Source organism: Rattus rattus, chromosome 14, assembly GCF_011064425.1.
Source record: "Rattus rattus isolate New Zealand chromosome 14, Rrattus_CSIRO_v1, whole genome shotgun sequence".
Taxonomy (NCBI): domain Eukaryota; kingdom Metazoa; phylum Chordata; class Mammalia; order Rodentia; family Muridae; genus Rattus; species Rattus rattus.
Genome location: NC_046167.1, coordinates 76188507 through 76212714, shown reverse-complemented (window position 1 = coordinate 76212714; position 24208 = coordinate 76188507). Strand labels below are relative to the sequence as shown.

At 46.0% G+C, this 24208-nt stretch overlaps 1 protein-coding gene across 1 annotated transcript in view; it reads right to left on the bottom strand.

Annotated features, from left to right (window-relative positions):
• Fancc (FA complementation group C) overlaps positions 1–24208 on the bottom strand; it is an 81746-nt gene that overhangs the window by 12007 nt on the left and 45531 nt on the right. The window contains 5 exon segments of the mRNA XM_032884500.1: positions 193–274; positions 2357–2432; positions 7299–7398; positions 8595–8647; positions 17152–17308. Coding sequence (XP_032740391.1) covers positions 193–274; positions 2357–2432; positions 7299–7398; positions 8595–8647; positions 17152–17308 — 468 coding nt within the window.

The window sequence follows — 24208 nt, the reverse complement described above, 5'->3', positions numbered from 1 at the left end:
ACTCTAGTGCAGCCCTTATTAGAACCACCTCTATGCAGACAATGCTGCAGCCCCACACGTCCTCCATTTCTCATCCAGCACAGTGGGGATATGTACTTGTTGGTCTGGGAGGGACGAGCAATGCCTTCAGCTGCCAACCTGCCCAAAGGGAGGCCACTTGTGAAAGGGTCAGGGTGGTCAGGCTTTGCTCACCCATCAGTACAGTCTTCAACTGCTTCTCTGAGGAGTTGGGAAATGTGCAGCAGAGGCTGGAGCCGATGTCCCTGTGGGATAGCTGTGGGTGGAGAGAAGTCAGAGAGGGAACTGACGGAAAGCCAAACCCATGGGGAGACGCCTGAAGCTTAGACTGAAAGCATTGTGCTGAAAGGCCCCGCCCCCGCCATTCACAGAGCCCACGTCATACTTCTCTCAGCCAGGATCTGCTTCTGAGTCAGACTTCAAAGTTTCTTTTGTTGTCTTGTTTGTTTCACACAGGGTCTTACTATTATGTATTACAGCTGCTACAGCCCAAGCTGCCCTTAACTCACTATGGAGCCTAGACTGGCCTTGAACTTTCTATTTGTCTGTCTCTGCCTTCCAAGGACCAGGACTGCAACCCTGTACCACAGCCCTGCACCACCATGCCCGGTTTCAGATGTCTTTACTGGGGGTGTACACAGGTCACTGAAAGACTCCTTCCACAGTTACCCTAGGACTAAGACTGCCTTGCTGCAGGTATCCTGTGTTTTTCTTTTTTACCACATTTTGGCTCCATCTCAAATTTGTGACATCAAAATACAAAGGGATCCCACTCAACTATTTTCTGCAGTGTGATCAGGCTGGGCGTTCCAGGTTTACAGTACAGGCCAGGGAGAGCGCACACAGAACCATGCAAGCAAAGGTGGTTGATAAGGTCTGATTTCACACCTGCCTTTAAACATCTGACCTGCATGTATCTGTGGTTATAATCAACCCCATGACAACACCTGAGGTGGAGAGGTCACCACTGTTCCTCCACAATGCAGACCTGTGGCACACAGCAACCCCTCCCTCAGCCTGTAACTTAACTTCTGAAGGCAAACAGCAGTTCTTCCAAATTTTCGTTTCCTGTAGCCCCTGAAGGTCATTGCTTAGCAGTGACTTTTTATGCCTCCAGGACTTCACCATGAACATGAAGTACTAAAATATACAACTTTCCCCCAGAGCAAAGGTATGCAAATTGTTCTCCGGATCAACACAGAGCTTCTTTGTTTTTGCTTAAAGTCACTTGTTGACTTTAGGGGATGGGAGAGCAGACAGCCTAAACTCATGCTGTTGGCCATGACTGACCTGAGTTTCGGGAACCTAATCTCCAGTGTGTTTTGGGGTGCCCAGACTGCTTCCCAGCAGGCCTGGCCTCAGACTTACACAAAGAGCCCAGGACAGTTGTAGTCTTTACTTGTCTAGTATACTAATAAAGTTTTCCTGTTCTGTCCCCACTGAATGCAAACAAGAAGTAAAAAGATGGCATGACTATTCCTAGGTACGGTAGAGGAGAAGGGTTAAAAACCACTGTGCAGACATCCTACTGAGGCCACTGTGCTCATTGGACCCCAGCTCTAGCTGAGAGGGCTTCGTTGTGTAAGCCACCTTGGGCAAAACCTTACATCATATAGACAAAGGAAAAGGTAGTTAGACTTTGTAAAATGCTTTGGAACTCTGGATAGGCTACTTACCTTAAACAGATCTCTCTCAAGTATGGGGAAAGAAGCCACAGTGGCACAGCAGAGAAACATGAGCCCTTCTCCATCCCTCCTCTTCCAGTCACAGGCCTTGTCTGCAGACTGTCTCATCAGAGGGAAAAGGCTCCTTTATGCTCTGTAGCTGAGGCATTCCCTCAACATGAGCTCACAGACACAGTCAGAGATCAACACCAATCATTACAGACATGGCCTTGGGAAGCAGACTGGCAGATGAATCAGAAAAGGCTGGGGTCTAACAATAGAATTTTACTCAATCTTCCAAAATCTTCTCCTTGGAGGGAAAAAACAATCTCCCCCCAATTACAAGGCCTCACCCTTCACTTAATCCTCTCTTCTGTAACACGGCTGCATGAAGCAAAGGAGGGAAAACAAACAAGGACACTGTTGTATTCTGACTTAGCCTGTCTCTGGCAGCCTCAGCAAAGCTGTTATCACAGGCTACCTTCTTTTTCCTCATGCCTGGGAAGCAAAGCAGGTTTCTCATGTGAAATTACACACAAACTGAACCCCAAAGAGCTTGAATGGACAAGCACATTGTCTACCTAGGAGGAAGAGAAGGCCCAGGACGAAAGGGCCATGGGTCGCCATGCTCATCCCTACAAGTCGCTAGGACAGAGACAGGTACCTCAGCTCACCTTCAGGCTGCTGGGACAGCGCTGCAGTAAGACACGGAGCACCGTAGGGAAAGTAGGTCTTGAGGGCAAACTTCAGCTGCAAGAGTCAACACAGAAATGGCATGAATGCTGGGACTGCGAGGAAGTGAGGATAATATAAACCTCTGCCTGCCCCAGCCCTAGTGACCACTGCACTAACACAGGCAGAGTGTATCCTCATGGATCCTTTTTACAAACATGCTTCCAGTACTCTCATAAACAGCCAAAAAAAAAAAAAAAAAAAAAAAAATCTAAGAGTCATTTTCTGAGCTTAGGGAAATGACATTATCTTCCTGCCATCTTTATTGTGCTGCTTCCTCCTTTCAGAGGCCTAGCCACAAACACTATCTTCTACTGCAGAGAGAGCTGTAAACATTTGGACTCAGGTTCTCAGTGTGGCATTCATGACCATGAAAGTCTCTAGCAAGCAGCTCTTATGGTGAGAACATGCGGCAGTATTTACTAGCATTCCCCCAAGGCACAGAGGTTTTTTGAAATAAAACTAACAAAAACAAGATCAGGTAAAGCCCACAACATAAGAGGTACACCTGCCGTATGTACACAGCTTGATAATCTGGGTGAGTATGTAAATCCACCTGACCAGTACTCCCATTATGACCCAGAACACTATCACCCTGGGGACTTACTTCCCTATGACTCAAAATGAACTCCTGACCCTAATTGATACTTTTATTTCAACAGGAGAGATCAATAATTCTATCACTTACCCCCAAATTCCATAGAGATACACTAAGTATGCACATTTCTGCCCCTGATCTTTGTGGTCTTGGGACTCTTCTGCACTGCTTAGAAGGCTGGAATACACCAGGGTTTGCTTTATACCCTCTTTGTGTGAGCGTGGCTGTCGGAAGTTATTAGAATTAAAGCTGCTACTGATATTCGTGTCTACCTTTGTGGACAGGGCTTACTACTTTCTAGAGTAAGTTCAATGGAAAAGGTGACTTTTCAAGGCCAACAGGGTTCCATTCCCATGGCTACAGGATGAGAATTATCTGCCATTACTGGACAGTCTGGAACGTACTGCTCTGTGTGGCAGGCAGATGATGCTGAACTCTGTTCGTGTGCTCAGTGCTAGTTAGAATAGCTTTCCAAAGTGTGTGTCCATTAAAAACTGACTGTTGTCTCCTATGAAGCTATGAGCCAGTCTTCCAGTATGAATACTGCATTTCCTCTAAGCCACTGAACAACCAGTTCATCTTCATTGGCATTTATCACAGAACAGACACTATATTTTAATGAAGTTCAAGTTATCCATTTTTTAAAACTATAGCCATTGTTTTTTGTTGTTTTATTTTATTATTTATTTATGGCATTGTCTCTAGAAAATCTTTCATTATCCAATGCTTTACAGGGGGTGCGGGGGAGTGAGGGAGGCCATGCACACCTTTGATCTCAGTACTCGGGAGGCAGAGACACATCTATCTTTGTGAGTTTAAGGCCAGCCTGGTCTACAGAGTAACTTCTAGGACAGCCAAGGCCACATGGAGAAACCCTGTTTCAAAACCAAAATGAGAAAGAGAGAGGGAAAGACAAAGGATTGCTACTACATCTTCTCCTAAGGGCTTTACGGCTTCACCCTTTCTACTGAAGCCTACAGTCCTTCCATCTGAGGCACCCTCACCCCGCCTACCCCAATGAGTTGTTTTACACACTCCCTCACTATGCTGCCCTAGAGTCCCTGTCAAAGCTCCTATGCATGGGCTGTCTCTAGACTCTGTTCTGTGTGTCCTGCCAGTCTCTTGCTGGCTTAACTACTCTTAGTATGGGTTCTCCAGTTGCTTTCTGACTTTTATAGGTCCTTTTTATGCCAGCTAAGTCTGAGAAGCAGCCTATGCATTTGCTTTTGAGAAAGCCTGCTGCAGGGGCCAGGTCTCCTATGAGTGGGGCTTGATTCCCAGCCCTGCAGAGGGACTGCTGCTTGCCTGGGAGGAGCCAAGGAGCAGGAAGGCAGGCCAAGGGAGCAGAACTGAAGGCTCTTGCACGTGGCTTCTTGTATTGTATTTGGGGCTGCTTTGGGTGCCCTCAGTTAACTCACTTCCAGGTATTGTATGTGGGACTCCACTTGTCCATTTTTTCCACCAGTTTTGCTTCGTGCATTCTGAATCCCTGCCTGTTGTGACTGGCATGTCTCCTGATGAACTGGCGTCCTGTCCCTGTGAATGCCACTGTCTAAACCTGTCATGGAGTCACAGTCTTCTCTGTCCCTGAGAAGCTACACGTTCTTTTTCTCTCCTTTCAGTGTCTGGAAGCAACACACTTGGTCTTGTTTCAGATCCCGTCAGGCCGACCTGCCTGCTCACTCCATCACTTCACTCTCATGATGAACGTCCCTTCAGTATGCTGGGATTGGATCTGTTTTTTAACGTGGTTTTCGTTTGTCCCTTCTGCTTCTCTCCTTCACTAGCCTCTGTTACCTACCTCAGAAGTCCCAGGAGCACTCTGAGTTGTGGTCCACTGCCCTGCTGTCCCTGGGGCCTTAGTGAGAAGTGGGCAGAGTCCCTATGCTGAGACCCCTCCTGTTCCTGTCAGCTTTGTCAGACTCTTTAGAAAATATCCTGCCCCATGTGAAAACTCCATCTGTAGGCGACTCAGCACAATCCACTGTCTGTCTGTTCAGCCGTTGGAGCCCATCCTGACCTGTGGCTGCCTGTACTCCAGTCACTGCACAAGCGGAGAACGTAAGCTCCAGTCCTTTCCTACAAGCAGGGCACACTCGCAATGCTGTCTCATGCTACCCACAGGGAAGTGTGAGAGAAGAAAGAAGCACCCACGACCATCCCTGATGATGGGACGTGAGTGGGTTAGGAGAGCACTATACTTAGAAGTCAGCATGGCAGATCTGGTGAGACTGAATTCTGTACCCCATAAACAGACACAAGGTAACTCTTGTTACCCCACAAATATTCGTCACAGCATGTTTAGAACAGACAGCAGAAATACGAATAGCCCAAATGCCAGGAATTAGAAAATAGCTGTGTTGTGCTCCACTTGTGCAGTGAACTGCCACAAAGCCACCTCTCACCTCAGCATCAGGAGCCTGACACCATCTTATAAAGGCACTGAGTAGAGCTAGGCTCAGGGAACACATGTGCTGCCCTTTGTGTGTCTCATAAAGGGCAGATGCAGCCCCAGCCAAAACCATTTTGTTGTCCTGTGTAGCTAATCAAAGTATTTTGGAGAAAGAGAAGGAGTAAGGGATGCGAAACTCAGCATGGGCTTACGGAGGCAGGGAGGCAGGCAGAAGAGGAGCACACAAGGGTCAGCACCACCCCCAGTGGCTCAAGTGTTCTCTGGAGGTGACTTCACTGCCACATATTCTGTTATTAATAGGTGAAGCCAAGGAGAGAGGGTCAGCACAGACAGGACAGCATCATGACTGGTCATGACTGGTCAGAGTGTGCACGTGAGTCAGGATGAGTGAGCCAGTCACAGTTAAGTAGGTAGGTTTTCTGGGACAGCACTAGGAAGACAAAACAAATCATCACATGTGGATGTGAAGGCTGTGAAGGTCAGGCGACTTCTGTGCCTGTGTGTAGGCCCCGGTGTTAGCACTCTCACCCCTAGACACATGTGGTCAGCAGGCTCTATTCTAAACCAAAGGCACCGTTACTCCAGTACAAATCCACAGTACCAAGGCCAGCAGAGACTCAGGGCAAACCTGGAATAACACTCAAATTAAGCTGAGGAAAACACTTTCTCTAGTCCTCAGTCTCACCTTGGACAGTCTGGGAATCTAAGGATGAGGTATGCTGGAGGCTGCTTCTTCCCTGGGGAACCAAGAGTGTGTGAGGGAGGACAGCACACTTACAGCTGCACTCACAACAGTGAGTACCAGCTAGTGCCTTTCGGCCGAGGTCTCCTCCCAGATGCCAGGCTGGGTATGCTCCATCTATTTAACTTCCCCAGGGAAAGAGGGATGATAAGACTAAGGGATGGTTGCCTTAGAAAGCAGAGACATTTGCTAAAACCAGAGAGAGCTCTACAGCCTTGGGTTGAGTAGGATTGTAGTGGGTTGAGCACCCTAGCTCTGCCCTTAGTCAAACTGCTGACAGCATCACAGGGACTGGGCCACAATTCACAGAAAGATGTCTAGAACCAGAGCTACTCTGAGTAGGCAAGCGTCACATAAGTATTTTCCCCATGGCCACTGGTTACAACAGCCAAAGCTGTAGACAGGAAGAGCTCTTGCTTTGTTTGCCCTCACAGTTGCTGTCCAGCCTCTGCTGATGGGAACCTAGAGTCCTCTAGTCTATTGATGGCAACTTAACCTCCACTGACTCTTCAAGTGCCTCCCTTTTCCCAACCCCTCTCTCTCCTGGAGCTCTGCTGGAAATAAAGACAGTGACCACTGAGAACACCTCACCTAGCTTGCCATTCCTACAGTACATCCTAGGTAGACTCCATAATGTCTCCTGCTAGCCACAGGGCCAACTGCAAACAGAAGGACAAACACAGAGGGCAGGGGATGTTCCCTATAAAGAGCTGGCCAATGTGAAGTCACACTCAGACACAGCAGTGGGCAAATGGTTCTAGGAACAGGGCATGGGGAAGACAGACAAAATCTTAAGTTATTTTCAGTGAAAATGTTTCATCTCTGCAGGAGTGGTCCTTTGTGAACAAGGCTACACCAACATTTCTGGAAACAAGTCTGGGAGTGTAGCCAGTATCAGAGCATGCGCCCAGCACGTGTGAGGCTGTAGGTGGTCTCCAACACCAGAGAAACAGTTTGTCGGAATAAAGATCCTCTCAGTGCATCACCAGTGCCTGTAGCAGCAGCAGCCTCCTCTCTGAAGGACTAAGCAGCATTGGCGGGGGTGAGGGGTGGGAGGGTGGGTGGGTGGGAGGGGGGTATGGGGCGGGAGGGTGGGAGGGGTGGGAGGGGTGGGAGGGTGGGAGGGTGTACCTGCTTATTTTCTTTCCTCAGAGCTTCTACCAAGCAGGATGTGAAAATCTGAAGAGCAGCTAGCACTGCTGGGGCCCCATCAGTTTCCAGTAGCACAAACCTGAAAAAAGCAAAGGGAGATGACAGCGCCCTGCTGCTCCACACACATCACAAGCCCATGCCACAGCTTGAGCCTAGTCTGAGTTCATCAGACTGCAACTCCTGAGAAGGCAGAAGGAAGCAGCCACCCCTCCAGCCGCCTCACATGGCCTTCCCATGGGCACCTCAGTGCTCACAGAGCAGACAGTGCCAGCAACAGGTGCTCTGCTTTCACGAGTGGACACAGCTGCCTGGAGAGTGACATACTCAGTCGGTCACCAGAGTGGGGCTGCGGAATTAGATGTCTTTGGTTTGGTTTCCATGCCTTTTTATATAACTAACTTCCTGTCTTCTTATATCTGTGGCCATTTAAGTTAGGAGTTGGTATGTTTCAAGAGCAACACAAGTGGTGAGGTATTGGTTGTAAAACATCCTTTTCCTATATCGGGGCACAGTGGCGCTTGTCTTTAATCCCAGCATGCAGGATGCAGAGGCAGGTGGGTCTCTGAGTTTAAGGCCAGCCTGGTCTACACACTGAGTTCCAAGACAGCCAGGACTACAGAGAAACCCTGTCCTGAAAAACAACCAAGCAAACACACGCTCCTTTGCTAGGTCTGGAGGGATGGCTCAGTGGTTAAGAGCACTGGCTGCTTCCCAGAGACTTGGATGCAGTTGCCCACATCCATATCCGGCAGCTGACAGCCTTCGTACCTAGCTCCTGGGGCTCCAACCCTCACTATATTTAGGAATCCACAGTTTCAGCTCTCGTGACTTCCGAGCATAGCCAACTTGCGTGTTATACTCTCCTGGTTACTGGTCCTCTAAAAGCAGCACAAGGTCCTAAGACTTGCGTCTTTAAAATAAAAACGCCATGCTGTTGAAATGTGGGATCTACGTGCTCTTCGGAACAGTTTTGTGTCTTTTGGCTTTCTTTAGCTCTGTGACAAAGCCCAGCCAGCCCTCATGTGGTGAGGGGCTGTATTGCTTCTTTCCTCTGAGCTGGGGAAATGCTGCATGGACATTTCCGTACCCAACTGAATCCCACTTCTCTATCATCGTTCGAGTATGAACAGGTTAAAGAATGCCACCACACTCCTGAGGCTGCCTTTTCAAAGAAAAGCAACTTTTGAGCTTTCAGCCCTAACTACTCAAAGAGTGCAAACCTCTACTCTCCCACACCAGCCAGAGATCAACTGCTCCCAAAGACAGGATATTTACCTGAACATTTCATCAACAATTCTAAAGATGGCAGGTTGGCAGGCTGCTTGAGGCTATAAAAGGAAAAGACCATGAAACAGTGAAGTACAACAGGCATCTATCAATAACAACTCTGGATTATTAGGCAAACAAGAGGTCTGGGGCTGCTCCAAAAAAGTGGCACATTCCTTTAGGTTAAGAAAAAAGAAAAGCACTTGGTACCTAGAAAAACCCACACGTAAAATGCCAGCAGTGGTTCTCTTTGGGCATGGGCTGTAGGCAGACTTTATTTACTTATTTTGTACTACTGCTATTCCCACGTTTTCTATGATAAGCCTGTATGTGGGAATAAGTTCCATGAGCAGTTAAGAACTACTCTGTGACAACTGCCTCAGGACCTCCTCAGCCTGAGACATCTCAGCAGCACACGCCACCTGCTGACCTCTCACCCTCCTCCTCACCACCATCCTCATCCCACAGTTGGTAATGAGCACCTAAGAAACAGGAGGCCACCACTGTCCTAAACGTTAAGGGTACATTTAGCAGTTAATGGACAGTACAGTCATGTGACCCCCAGTGATTGAAAGCTCCCTGCCTGGTCTATTCTCGAATACCCTGTTGGTAGGATTTAATGGTTTCAGTCCAAAGAAGCTGGTTTCCTGGGGCCTAGGAAGAGGCAGCTTACATATATTTTTGGTCAGAGCTTAAAACTTAAGTTTAGGATATATTTTTAAAAACCTATTTGCGTTATGAAACATATTTCACATGCCATACAGAGATGAGTAGGCTGAGCTCTAGTGAGGGGACTCTCCTGTCATTCTGTGTTTTCTATGACGAGCTTTGGGAGACATCTTTACAGCCATCTCGGACCTTATGCATCACTTTCTGACTTTCCTGAACCACCCTGAAGAAAGCTGAGTGTTTCTTTGGCTTTCTACTTTATAGTTAATTATGCCATGGCAGCTTAACTTATAACATGGAGTATGTGCCATCTAGTGGCCACATGCGACAATTACAGGCTGTCACACAAATGATGGGAGGTTGTCCTTTTCATCAGAGACATTTATGATTTGCAAGTTAATGCGTTCTCATTTTCAAATAAAGTAACCCACGATCTCTAACCCTTTGTCAGGGTACATCTTTATCCAAATGAAGCGAACCTAAAATTTTTAAAAACTTGTTACCTACTTAAGAAATTAACAACAGAGAAAGGCAAGTTATTTTGTGGCTTTGATCTCAAAAGGTCATTCAATCTGCCTGCCCCTCAGCCTCCCTGTAAATACTAACAGTTGTTCGGGCACTTGGACACAGGCCCAGAAAACACTGAAAGAGTTTCTATGTGTCCATAATGGAAAAATCCAAACAGAAAAAACCAAATTGGATGTCTTAAAGAAATACAACTCAGCTAAGTTTGCCAGGACAATTCTGTTTTATGTAGGAATGCACCTTCTAAGAACAAAGTCTGAAGACCCCCAACAGAGCCACACGCCTCCTAAACCCAGCAGAGATGCACACCCACAGGCAGACACAGAGCTAAATGTGCACGGGAGGAAAATAAGACCAGAACTGGACGCAGGGAAGTAAAACTATTTTCTTTTATTCCAAATAGCTTAACTCTCCCTACCCTAGAAGATCTGAGAACCATGTGGTCTGGTAGCATGGATCTCTAAACAGTAAAGAAAAGATGTAAGCAGTAATTGGGTGGTTACCAAAACCACGAGAGATGCAAGGAAGAGTGTTCTGACCTAGTTTGTCACAAAGAAAACTGTATGGGCTTTGCTTGAATGCAGTGGCTTCCTTCTGAGCAACCCAGCTGGTGACTCCAACCCAAATGAGCCATGGGATCCACCCACTCTCTCTGTGTGGCTGGACTGGAACTGTATGTCCATGCCTTTCTTTGTAAGGACTCCGGATTAGTGGTTGCTCCCACGTCCACAAACTACTTTAGATTCTAAGCCAGAAAGAGACAAGCAGGCAGGGCACCTGCTGAAGTGGCCATGACAAGGGTTAATGTTTAGCTCCTCCTTACCACTTGTGAGAACTCTTTCTCCTCTCTAGTCTTCACTGGAGTTTTCCCAGGACAGAATTTCAGTGTCAGTTGTTGTTTCATAAAGACCAAAGTATTCACAAGTCCCTATGACACAGTTAAGCTGATTTTCTCATCAGAATTAAAACTTTACTGCATGGTTCTCTGGATGCCAAATCCTACCTCTTATAGAATCCTTGTGAGGAGGAGGCAAATGCTTAAGGCCTCTACACAGTGTTTCACTGGTCAGGTGGGACATCACAGGTCCTCTGCACTCCAGGGCTCTACAGGCCTGCTCTAAAACACAAGACCTGTGCAATTATTTTTACTACGAAAATGTGGTGGGGGTGGGGGCTGTCTCAGGTTCCATCTGCTCATCTGTTTGTCTCCATCCCACCAAAATCTGTTCCTTCTCTAATGTTCCTCCATCTGGCCTAACAATCTTCATGTAGAGATTGCTTCACACCAGGAAAACCATGTCACCAAGAGGTACCAGGAACACTACAATCCTCTTTCTTATCACCTCCCCCCCACGACTTTCAATAAGTCTTGAGGTATAAACAAATGATGATGATGATGATGATATGATGACAACAAACAATGACCTGCATCCTCCTTACCTTACTAGAATGTTTCACAAGTACACATCTGCCTCATCTGGTCAGACACTTTCCTCTAGGTTCCTCTCTGCCCGGGATGATCTATTTCCATCCCTCAACAAAACTCAAGGAGATGAGTCAACATGGACAGTACAGAGTATTGAAAAGAGAGGAGAGGAGTGGGGGAGGCTGCTTCCCACTCTGTACCAGAGGCTGTGTGAGCACCTCTGACTCGAGCCCATTGGTAAAGCTTTCTAACCTGCTACTGTCGTCCCAGGGGATCAAAGATTATTATAACCCACCTGCCACACCAAAGAGGCTGAGAACAAGCAGCACATTTCTCAGGAAGATGACGTGCTTCTTCTATCAACTGTTTTCAGACTCCCTATCTTTCTCTACCCTCCCCCATCACATGCGCAGGTGTGTGTGTGTGGTGTGTGTGTGTGTGTGTGTGTGTGTGTGTGTGTGTGTGTGTGTGTGTGTGTTTGAGAGGGGGATGGGGACAAAGAGATGGGGAAGAGAACTAGAAAAGGTATTTGTAAGGCGATTATCTGAGAAAAGTGAATGCCTCTCATAAAAAGACAACAGAGGATCAGGAAGAAGAAAGTCCACAAGTCCTCTAGGTCACAGAACCAAGAAGGAAACAACAGATCCTCCAGTGGCAGCTCAAGTTCAGGACAGATTCCCCTTTCTTGGCTCATTTTAATGTTGTTTGATGTTTACTCAGAAAATGGTCGTTTGAAAAAATCAGCTGAGAAATTTTTCCTCCAGTTTGCCCACCAGCATGCCTGCCCATCCCCCATGGAGCCAGCTCACCCTGCTCTTTGGACAAGAGACAGATATGAGTTAAAAGCAACTGTAGTCACCACAAAGACACAAATACATGCAAATCCAAACAAAACCAAAGAAAGGCCTCGTTTAAAGGAAGATTCCAACAGGTTTTAATGGTAAACTCCTTTGAGTTAAAAAAAATGATTTGGCTTTAAAAAAAATCTACTTATATAAAAAACCTTCACATCTATCACGTAAAGGCATTTTTATAAATACTTTCATTATGGCGTTTTCTTTTCTATTTTTAAAATGTTAAACATAAAATTAAACAACCCTTTCACATTTTAGAATCTATTTTGTTTTAAAAGATTCAGGTTTCTTACAACAAATTTGAGCTTTCTTTTTAATCTTTACCAGATGTTGTTTATACTACAAGCAATTTTTTCAGTACCCCATAATGCAATTATTGTTTAATTAGTGATAAATCTGTCATTCTTGGGCTTAAAACCTTAACAAGTACCAAATGTCCTCTTATGCTGTAGGTTTACATGAGGTCTCAGCGTCGGGCAGAGAAGTGGGGGGCATGCGCTATGGGATGCCCAGCTCTGCACACTGGACAAATTCCTCCAGCTCTAGTCCCTGCGCATGTTCCAAGGCAGTTTTTTGCATCCCACTGCTGCTCAACCTGGCCTCTGAATAGAACAGGAGGAATCTCCATGGTCCATCCACTATTTCTTCTGGTCTATCTGCGATCCTTTTCCCATTCATCTCCCAGGAGTGACAAAGCCTGCAACCCCATGAGTGAAGATTGCCCTGTACCCTGGGCTACGTTGGGGTATCTGGTGCCCCCCTGAGCTCAACACTGGCAAGTGCAGTCCAGACAAAAGCCCCACCACACTTTTCTAGTTCACCAAAGCTAAGTCATCCACTCCAGCTCTGTTTTAATTGCATGTATCACATTAGAGCTCAAGCAAGAAGTACACTGATGAAAATGCAGGGGAAGAAAATGCTAGAACACTTGAGAAATAAAACCAACAATGGTGAGGGCAGGAGTTAATTCTTCCATTGTATTTTAGCAATGGAATTTTTCAGGGAAGTTTCTCCTGGGGAAGCTGCAGTGACTGACCTCTTAAGATTGAGAACAGACACTTCTTGGACAACAGGAGGAACACATTGAGGTGTCTGAAGCCTGAATAGACAAAGAAACGTTTTACTGAGCTACCAACTCTCCCAGGTAAGATAACAGTCTCTGACTTAAGACCAGAGTAAAACAAAAGCCCCATCCTGCCTCCCGCCTCCCATGCAACTACTTTTTGGGGTAGCTCTCCCAGGCCGGGCTGTGGTGGCTGCCAGCAGGCGGGTCAGCCTGTGAAGGAGTGCAGGGGAGGGCATGGGAACCAGGATGCCCCGGCTCTGGCACGTAGCACAGTGTAGCAGCCAAGCACAGGCCACCCCACCACCCAGCTGGCCCTTTTCACTCAAATAGGGAACCCAAACAATAGCTTTCTGGGCTACATACACAGAACTGTAACAAGAAATAGCCTCCTTGATCCAAGCTCAGCCTGGGCACAGAGCACAGTGCCAAAAGGGACGCATAATTAGCAAGTGGCTTTCAATACTTCTCCTGACGTCAATTTTTAAGGTCAGATCTGAGGTTAAGGATTATGGTCTCCTGGTGACTACTCTGTCAAAGGAAACACAAGACCATCTGTTTTTGAAACTTTTAGTCTGCACAGTAAATGACAAACTGGGGTTAATACCCTGATCTATTTGGGCCCACCAACTGTGGCAGGCAGCCATGATACTGGGGACAATCGAGGGTAGAGAAGCCAAAGGCTGAACCTTAAACACACAGGTTTGAGAATGTATTTTTATTTCACAGGTCTCACTCATGTGCCCGCACACACATCTTGTTTGGAATTAAGGTGACTGCTGACTAGTCTCTTATCATTCATTCATTGTCTTAACAGAAACTGCCAGACTTCCGACATCTCTAAAAGGCAGAAGGACATTCAGGGAGATCATTACCCTTTGTACAACTCTTTTATCTTCTGTTTTTGCTACATTTGGGTAACTATAGAATTTCCAGAACTCATTCTGGATAGTCCCAAGAGATGAGGATATAATTAACGGTGCTCCACACAAAACACAAGTTATGTAGACCATCACACTTTAATTACTGTCAGAACCCAGCACTAATGCAATTGGCATCAGGTTTCCTAGGCAGCGAAGTGCAGCAGTCTAGCTGGGTCTTAAAGATCTGATACTGCGCATGGCCCTGTCAATGCTGAAAGATGCTGCGTGCGATAAGTGAGTCAGATGATGCAATTAGGAAGCAGGTTCTTCAGGTTACCCCTGTAATCACTCAACCAGGTCACGGCTTAGTCTACCCTGCTGGGCTCTCAGGCTCTCTGAGCTAAGGATGGTAGAGGAGAACTGCCTAAGCCAATCAGGGGCTTCCAGCTTGTTGTCTGTATTGTAATTACCTCCATGAACTTCATAGCATAGAGAGGTCACGTTCTGGCAATGCCACAATAAATTAAGCCAAATAACACCCCTTTAAATCCCTCCCTCAACCATAATAAAAGCTCTGAAGCTCCTACACATGATCCTGATAAACTGCTTCTAAGCTGCGTGACGGGGAAGGTTACAGCCAACTACCAACCCAGACTGAGTTCCCATAATGCAATGCCTGTGGGAGGGGCACCTTCCTGTGCTCTTTGAAGGATGGCTTAGGCCGAAGGCTTCAGCTAACAGATGCAGACAAGTACCAGAGAAGAACCAGTAACACCAACAAACAGTAAGGCAGTCCATGGGACTGGGAAGCTTTCTACTTAGGGAAGATGAAAAGGACAAGCAGCCCGGAAGGAAAGAACCCAGTGTCTTCATTTGGCACTGAAAGCAAAACAGACCAGAGATAAAGTAACTCACCTCACAGTGTGCTCATTTAATTTAGAAATAAAGACATTTACAAGACAAGGTGATTTACTGCCTTAAACCTGGAAGGGGCTGTCTGGGGGCTTCTAGATGATCTACAAGGTCCTGTAAGAAAATTGCACTCTCATTTTTAGCCTTAATAATCTATATAAAGCCTTTGAAAATGGTAATAAGTAACAATGATGCATACAAATGTACATGAGGGAGGGAGGGAGGGAGGGAGGGAGGGAGGGAGGGAGGGAGGAGGGAATCCAGGTCAGTGGTGCTCTGTGACGGGCTCCCTTACAGTCTCCAATCTGAAGAAGAAGATGTCAATGGTGCAGCAGTCAGGTAGCCTCAGCACCTTCCCCAGCCTAGGTGATGGCTAGGGCAGACATATGCTCTCCCATTTTCCTGGGCGCTGAGCTGAGCTAACACTACACTGCACTGCTCTGGGAACTTGCCTTCACTAGACACCCCAGGTTCCAAGGGCCACTGCAGCACAGGAGAGGTCCTGAGGTCCTGGAGACAGCAGCACTGCCTGTGATGCTGTGCTATTAGCCACACTACACTCCCTAACGTCGCACGTGAGCCCTGCTTCTGGTAAGACCCACCTGTCTGCTCGGCAGCACAGGCTCTTCTCTGTAACCAGGCTGAGACAGTGACAACTGTGTGCATGCACATGACGGGGTGCTGTCCAGGACCTTCCACTCTAAAACCTGACACTAGGAAGACGAGGTAAAACACTCTTGAAGAGGAAATACTGGTGCCTGCAGATTGCATTTGAGACACATTTCACTAGACTCTGCCTACAAGGATGCACACTACACAGGCACCAGTGGCTACAGGCCTGCCTGAGTGAACAAGCCCTTTGAAACACTGAGGACTTCACCCAATCTAGACCAGTTACTTCAGGGAATTGGTCTCCTGGAGCAGGGGTGGGCAGTTTCCTCTCTGGACAGACACTGGCTGGTTTCTTACTAGCACTTTGCGCACAGTAAATATCTTTTATGTTTTAATGGAGTTTTGCTGCCCAAGCTGGTTTTAATTATATTTTATTTATTGGGGGATACATATTATAGCATGTGTGTGGAGGTCAAAGGACAACTTGTGGTAGCTGGTTCTCTTCTTCCATAATGTAGATCCTGGGGATTGAACTCATATTGTCAGGCGTGCACCTTTACCAACGGAGACATCTTGTCCATACGACCAGACTGGTTTTAAACTAGGCTCAACTGACCCACTCGTTTGTGCCTTCTGAGTAGCTGGAACACGTCAGTGCACACTGCTCAGTTTACTGCTCTACAAACAGGGCACACATGTACACTCACATACTTTCTCTTATTCTTCTTCTGTGTATTTTGCAAGAAACTAGTTTACTTGAAAGCTACTCTTTTCCTGGTTAGCCTGTCACTGCGTTAAATGATAACAGACTCTGCCCTCATTGGGGAGAACAGGACTCAGGGTGAAACAGTCACTAGGTATTGGGTAATGGGTCATATTGGTAGATGGTTAGTTTTATGGTATTTTTTTCCCTTTGGGACACTGGTCTTTATCTCTGTTCCTATAGAACCTCACTAACCACATCGAAGGCAGACACTCTGACCAGTCAGGCCCTGACCTCTGTCTGGAAGCCTAGCCATTGGTGCCAAGACTCTTCAAAGTGGGGGCCTCTGTAAGCAGGGGCTTCACCAACAGAAAACTTGAACAAGTCTTCACGGTTTTGTTGCTTTGAGCATTTTTCTGAGTACTCATTTGTTTCTGTTGAATGCTTTCTCCTCATGAAGGGCTGTAAGTTTGCATTAACTGGTTTCTTCTCTCCCTTGTCTGCAAGATCCTCAGTTTTAAGCATCTGTTACTTACGTTAAAATGAAAACCAATATTTTTTAAAAGCCTATTCTGTATCCCTGGCCTCTCCAGACCCCTGGGAACTACACTCTATACATGCAGGAGATGAGGACATGGCCTGTTTTCTCCTGTGAAACGGGGGCAGTGTGGTGGAACAGGGCAAGTGCTGGGAGCATATGATGGGTCTCCTTAGCAGTGGGAGGTGGGTCATACCAACAACACACACACAGAAAATTAAAACATTTCTGATCATAGATAAGTTCTCCAGCATTAGATGCTCCTAACAAAACAGAAATGATAAGTTTTAAAGATCCTGGATCTGTTCACACTTTTTACTTCTGTCACACTTTATAACTAAAGACGTTATTCTCAGCAATTCCTCTAAGGATTTTTCTTGTCACCAGAGCCCAGCACATACCAGTAATGATGCTTTTATACAGCACTCCATCCTTCTCAGGCAATTTCTCTTGCTGGAGAACAGCTTTTCAAAAAGATGCAGCGTTGCTTTTTCAAGGCTGGGGAGATGCCGAAACCAGAGGCTGACCACAGAGGACGTGGGCAGGACAATTTTTTCCCTTTGAGCAAGAAATAAGCAGAACGTTAAACAGAAATAGATTCCCAGAAAAAAAGAAAATAAGCTATGTTCAAATGGAAATTACTAATCAAATGTGTGAGGTTTCTCACATGGTCTTGACAGCAATCAATATTTATGCACCTATTTGCAAAACAGTATAGTAATCATCTACCTAAGAACTTACAAGAATGAAGGCTCAGACGATGGAGGCTCCTTCTAAACATATAAGCACATACATCATGAAGAAAGAGAAAGAGGAAAAAGGAGTTGAACAAAAGCCCTGTGTCCACAAAATAGGGTCATGAAGTTAAAAACATGTCTGAAACGTTTGAAGTAGTGAAGTACACTAAGACCTACCCTGCATCCACAGCACTAACGATGCCTCCGTTTACTATCTGTTAAGCACAAGTGGCTGGGAGGGTCTGATGTGATGAAACCTGTAATGCAGGGCAGAGACCACCCTGGGAATACGCAGTACCTGTAAATGCAAAGCCCCATGGGAGACAGTCTCACATTAGAGGCCAGCCATGTCTGTAGCTTTATTTCTGCTTCTGTCTTCTGTGTGTAGTGTAAGTGTGTGTGACAGTGTGGTATAGTTACTGTGCACACGTGTATGCAGAAGCCACAGACAGCATGAGCTCTCGTGTGACAGTGTGGTATACATGCATATGTGTTACTGTGCACACATGTATGCAGAAGCCACAGACAGCATGAGAGAGATCCCCTCCTCTATCACTCTTTGCCTTTACTCCTTCGAGGCAGGGTCTCGTCACGAAACTGCAGAGTATGGTTGCTCTTTCTTTCTTTTGGCTACTGGCAGCCAGCTAGCACACCAATTCTCCTGTCTCCCTCCATGTACTCCTACACACACACACACACACACACACACACACACACACACACACACACACACTTCGGGGGTTACAGGCATGTGGAAGAGCACTCCCAGTTTGTGGCTTGGGTGAGGGCACTGCTTGGGTAGGGGTACTGCTCAGCATGTCACTGGTACCCAAGCCTCCTCAATCTTAGTGTAAAGGTCTACCCCAGCTTGTGTGGGACAAGCACACAGTCATAAACAGGAACCCCTATGACTTTCAGAAGTGTTGTACTCTAACTTGTTAGTCATACAGTTGCCACATGTTATAGTCACCTTATGTGTTCAGCTGGTGTTAGTCATCTATGCTCCAGGAGCTAACTGTACTCACACGCTTCTTTCATCAACTGTATAGATGTTTTCCCCATGCCAATCACCTCTCCAGCTCCCTGGATACCACAATGATGCTCACACAAAGTATGAGTCTTTTGGTTAAAAACAGCTTCCCATGATCCTCTCTTCAGGTGTGACAATTTGGAAAGCAGCTCAGAACTCACAACAATGAGTTCATTATAAAAGAAACAACCAGGAATGAACAAACAGAAAAGACCTACAAGACACAGTGGGGGATGGGTCTGGAGTTTCTAAGCCCTCTCCAGGTACACCACTCTCCCATCATCTTTGCATTCATCAACCTGGATGCTCCCTGTGGCCTGATGCATCACTGGCCACTGGAAATTCTCATGGTCACAAGTCTGGTTGCTCTGGGGCTAGCACCGGTCATGAAGCTCTCTAGGGGCCGAGACTCACACCTTATCCTAAATTGACATGTGGCTGAAAAGGGCCCATCATACCAAAGATCCATCAGTCACCTCTGTCACTCAGGACGCTTGGACAGAGACCACACATATATTTCTTACTGTCATAACCTCGAAGCCATGAATCCATTTCCTCTTTCATCTGCTTCAAGCTCAGGGAAAAGAAACCTCTGCCTCATGCCGTCATCAGACCCAGTGGTTTTGAAACACTGGGTTTGGGTTTAGTTCAGAGGACATGACACACTCAGTTTCTAACACTCCATATATTAATCAAAGAAGCTCAGCAGCCCTCCCACCTCTGACAGATTTCAGGCAATCTGCAGCTTGCAGATGCTAGGAAAAGACTCCCAAGGATGAATTTTTTTTTTTTTTTAAAGAGTTAGGTCCTACATTTAGGTCAAGAAATTAAAAGGTTCCTCTAGGTTATCTAAACCACCAAGGGGAACCACCATGAGTTGTTTAGAGGAAACAGACTGCCCATTTCTGGAAATGTGTGATTGTATTTGGAAACCAAGGCCAAAGACGCCTGGCCAATTATAAAACACAGGAATCCCACTGTGTGCTGTGGTAAGCAGTTAAAACACTGAACACAGGGCAAGGATACTTTGGTCAAAGAAAGCTGGGGTTTCTAGGAGGCCACACAACCCATATGGGAAACTGTTCAAGCTGGGAGGGGTACGGGGTGTGGAGCCACACTGCATGGCTCACTGAGTCAGCCTCCTCTGTGGACATGTGGCCAGTGGGCTCTCCACAGGACAGCATCCATGAAAAGGTTCCAGCTGACGAGGCTGCTGGGTTAACTTGCTGGTCTGAAGCTGTTGGAATTGGACATGCTGAGGACCACCCAGCATTTCTGGACAGTCTGTTCCTTGTGGATCAGAAGATATAACTTCCAAACCAAACAAACTTTATTAGTTGCTGAGGTAGAATGAGCAAGGGTGGGTGGCAGATCCTGGGCTCGTGGACACCTCAGCTCCTGGTTGTTAATTTCTGAAACTGCTATTGGGGTTTACAAAAGATGTCAAAGGCATTCAGCTTTAATCTAACTGTTATCCAAAAAGAAAGGCTGGACACAGAGACACCCCTGCCAGTAGATTCATACAGAGATGGAGTTTCCCCTGTCCTGTGGAGTATGGAAGATGGGAATTGGTGGGAAACCCATTAGAACCCCAAGTGACTTAACTAAACTGCAGATGACAATTAATTACTCAACACTCATAACATGGCAGTTTCTCAAAAAATTCAGACATACTGAGTAAACTGTGACAGAAGGATTGAAGAAGATAAAAGATGACTTTTAAATTGCTCATGGTCATTATGGATGTTTTCGTCTGCGTATGAGTGTGTACCATGTGTGTGAAGATGCCAACAGAGGCCAGAAGATGACACCGAATCCCTGGACTGGCTGGAGTTATATGCTGTGAGCTTCCCAACATGGATGCCGGGAACTAAACTCGGATTCAGTGCAAGAGCACTTGTGTGCTCTTAGCCCTTAGCCATCTCACCAGTTCCTGGCCTCAGATGTTAACCAGCAAAATTATGCATCAGTCTTTCAGTTTGTTTATTTAGTTGGTTGTTTTTTTGGTTTTTTTTTTTCAGACAGGGTCTGGTATAGTCCAGGTTGACCTTGACTTCTGACAATCCTCCTGTCTCAGTCTCCTGAGTACTGGGATACAAGTGTGAGCTACCACATATAGTTCTTGTTTTGACCTTTTAAAAACCATTAAACAACTTAGCCTCTCTGGATGATCTGATTTCATAGAAAATGAAACATTTATTGTTTATAAATGTTAAGAGTTATATATGGAAAATAGAAATACTCTACCAGGAACTCCCTCATCTTCTGAACGTTGTCATTTCCCAAATGCAATGATACAACAGGATATCTGAGGTGATAGCCAAAATTTCAAAACAAAACAACAGCTATCGAGTTACTAGAAGGCTGAACTGTTGCGCATATGGGGCAGACATAAACACTGCTGCATCAGAGTGAGACTGAACAGACAGAAAGACAGGTGTGCTCGTGTAACACGCAAACATGGTAGCCCGCACATTTCATACTTGCTGGGGTCTTCCCCCAGATAACATGACATCTTTACAGAGACCAAATCACTTTTAGAGTTTATATGGAACATAAAACAAGCAACATACATGCACATGCACACACACACACACACACACACACACACACACGCATGCACCACATTTAAACTACGAAGAAATAGAAATGAGAAGGAACCAGCCTTACTTTATTATACACATCAGACTCTACTACTAAAAACTGTTACCAGGGCATATATATTTACTATGCTATTGCCATCTCGGGCTACACCTGGAATAAATCTTGTAATCCCAAGTCAGTTTGATGTTTTCCTTTGTGCCTACATGGAATGTAATAAAAGGAAGTGCATATTCCTTTTTGTTTGTTTGCAATAATGTGTTTCTAAACGTTTGAAGGAGGCTGGAGACATGGGTCAGTGGCTGAGAGAACATGTGTTGCTCTTGCAAAGGACTCAGGCTTGACTCCTAGCACCCAAACGGTGACTAACCACCATCTGTGAGCAGAAGGTGAAGCCAACAGATCAGAGCACTGACTCACGAGGCACAGACATCTCCAGGGCATGTGTACAGACACGAATGAGAGCAGGACTGAGGACAGGGTCTTCTCTCGGCTTTGCTGTCAGTGTCTTCTGATGCACCAGGCTTACATGCTTTTACAGTGCATGTTCACTGTAGCATCAGAGACCACCAATAACTTTCAGTGACCTCCAGTGGCCATTGAGGGTTGGAATAAAAATGAATTCGATGATTTAGAAAATGATGCTACAACTCATTCATGTCTCCCTAAGTGTGACCTCCAGACCTGGCTGCTGGACTTGCTGCACCATGATCCATCTACTGGCAGTGTTAGCCACGGACCAAAGACCTTTGCTGTGGAGCATGGCTACAGACAATAAAAGTGTTGAGTAGCTATGCAGACTCTCATGGATTTTCCTGAACCACTGCGCTAACAGTGCAAAAGCCAACAGCAGGCAACTGCACCTGGGTGATCAGGGACATGGGGACAGTCACTGCACCCTCACCCTTGCCTATACCTTCATAGGGAAAGCGGACATAGTCAGCAAGAGCATGGGATGACCTGTATAAATACACATTTGTTAACGGTTACTCTTGAGAAGAGTTTTAGAAATTCTTCATGGTAGGGGGAAAACACACAAGACACTTTGCCCCATGCTTAGTCTATGCTGTCTGCATAGAGGCAGTCCCACGCTAGGGTGAGCACTTGCCTCCTGTGACACTTTAGTTCCATGACCAGTGACTTGAAAGAATGACAATCTGCCAATAGTGGTTATTCATGTGGGTAAGTGACACATATTTTCTCAACAACTAGCTAAGTGACCAAGTCAACTTAAAGAAAACAAAACAAAACAAAACAAAATAAAACAGGATAGAATCTGTGACCCATGATAGGCAGGAAGGGGTTTTGTTCATTTTATTTATTTTAAGACCATTGTGCTGGCATGTGCCCATAATCCCACCGCAGAGTAGGCAGAGATAAGAGGGTCCCTAGGGCATTTATTTAAGATAAATTACTTATTATCATCACTGTGCATATGTGTGAGGTGATGGCACATGTGTACTAAAAGGACAACTGTTTGGAAGCCAGTTCTACCCCCCAACTGTGAGTTCCACACATCCACCCAGGCTGACAGGCTTTTACCCCCTGAACTATTGAAGACCAAATTTAAGCTTTTAAGCAGAAATTAGAATCCTGGAAAATTTTGGCAGCTTTTCAACACCTTGTGACATGTCAACAAAGATGACAGAGCACAGCAGCTGAGAGTTCTCACCATATAACAAAACATGCCAACGCTGGGAAGGTGCACCTAAGAAAGACATTTTTCAAATTACGTTACAAAGCCATACAGAGGTGCAAGTTCAGAACTGCAAAGTAGACTTACAACTGTGTGTGTGTGTGTGCGTGTGTGTGTGTGTGTGTGTGTGTGTGTGTGCGTGCGTGTGTGTGTACATGCATGTACATGGTGCATGTCACATGTAGAAGAAGTCAGATACTAGGTGTCGTCTGCAATCACTCTCCACTTTATTTTTTGAAACAGGATCTCCAACTTGGCCTGGAGTCTGCTGATTTGGTCAGGCTGCCCAGGTATCCTCCTGTCTCTGCTTGCCTTTCACTAGAATAACAGGTACATGACACCACAATGGGCTTTTTCTATGCAAGTGCTGGGAATCTACAGTTAGGGACTCATGCTTGCACAGCAAGTACTTTGCCAAGTGAGCCACCATCCCAGGCTTGGGCAATAGACTTTAATATATAAAAGCCTCATTAATATAACCTCGGATCCCATACTGCAACTAACCTTCAAAACAGGACCATTTCAAATTTAGGTCAAAGCAAACTATCCACTCCTATCTCCAATGGCCATTATGATATCACCACCATTCCAATTATGCAGCTGTGTAGGGGTAGGCATTTCCACCAAAGCATTATATCCCACAGACTGAACATAGCTTTCCAATGCGAGACAAAGTGATTCATAAGACATGATGTCCCCTATTAAACAGGTTGTCTCTGTCTATATTATAAAGATCTCTTCTTCCTGCTCCTCCTCCTCCTCCTCCTTCTTCTCTTTCCTCCTCCCACTTCCCTCCCTTCCTCTTTCTCCTCTTCCTTTTCCTCCTGCTCCTCCTCCTCCTCCTCCTGTTATGTGTGTGCAATTCTATGCACATGTGGAGGTCAGAGAAGACAATAGGTAGCCAGCTCTATCACTTTCCACCTTATTCCCTTGAGATAGGGCCTCTGACTGATCCTGGATCTTCCCATTTGGAGGCCTGGCTGGTTGGTCAAAAAAAAAACCAAAAGCTCCAGGGACCCAGCTATTCCAACCCCACCCTCAGTGCTTGGGTGACAGGTGCATAGCCGTCACAGCCTCAGTGTGGCTGATAAGGATGTGCGTTGTGCGGGCTCAGCAAGTGTCCCTATCCACTAAGCCATCTTCATAGCCCTTTAGGATTATTTTAAAATAAAGCCATTTTCTTTTGAAGGAATATTCTCCTTTCCCCTTCCCTACACTTGAAGAACTGAGAATCAAACCTATGCCTTGTGACGGGCAAGTATGCTGCCCCAGCTCAGAAAGCACTCTCTAAATTTCTGGTTGTGATTTCATATATGACAAATATTGGGATATGCAATCCACATAAAGCTCTTTGGGATCCTTAGAAACTTTTAAGAGCATCGAAGGGAACTGAG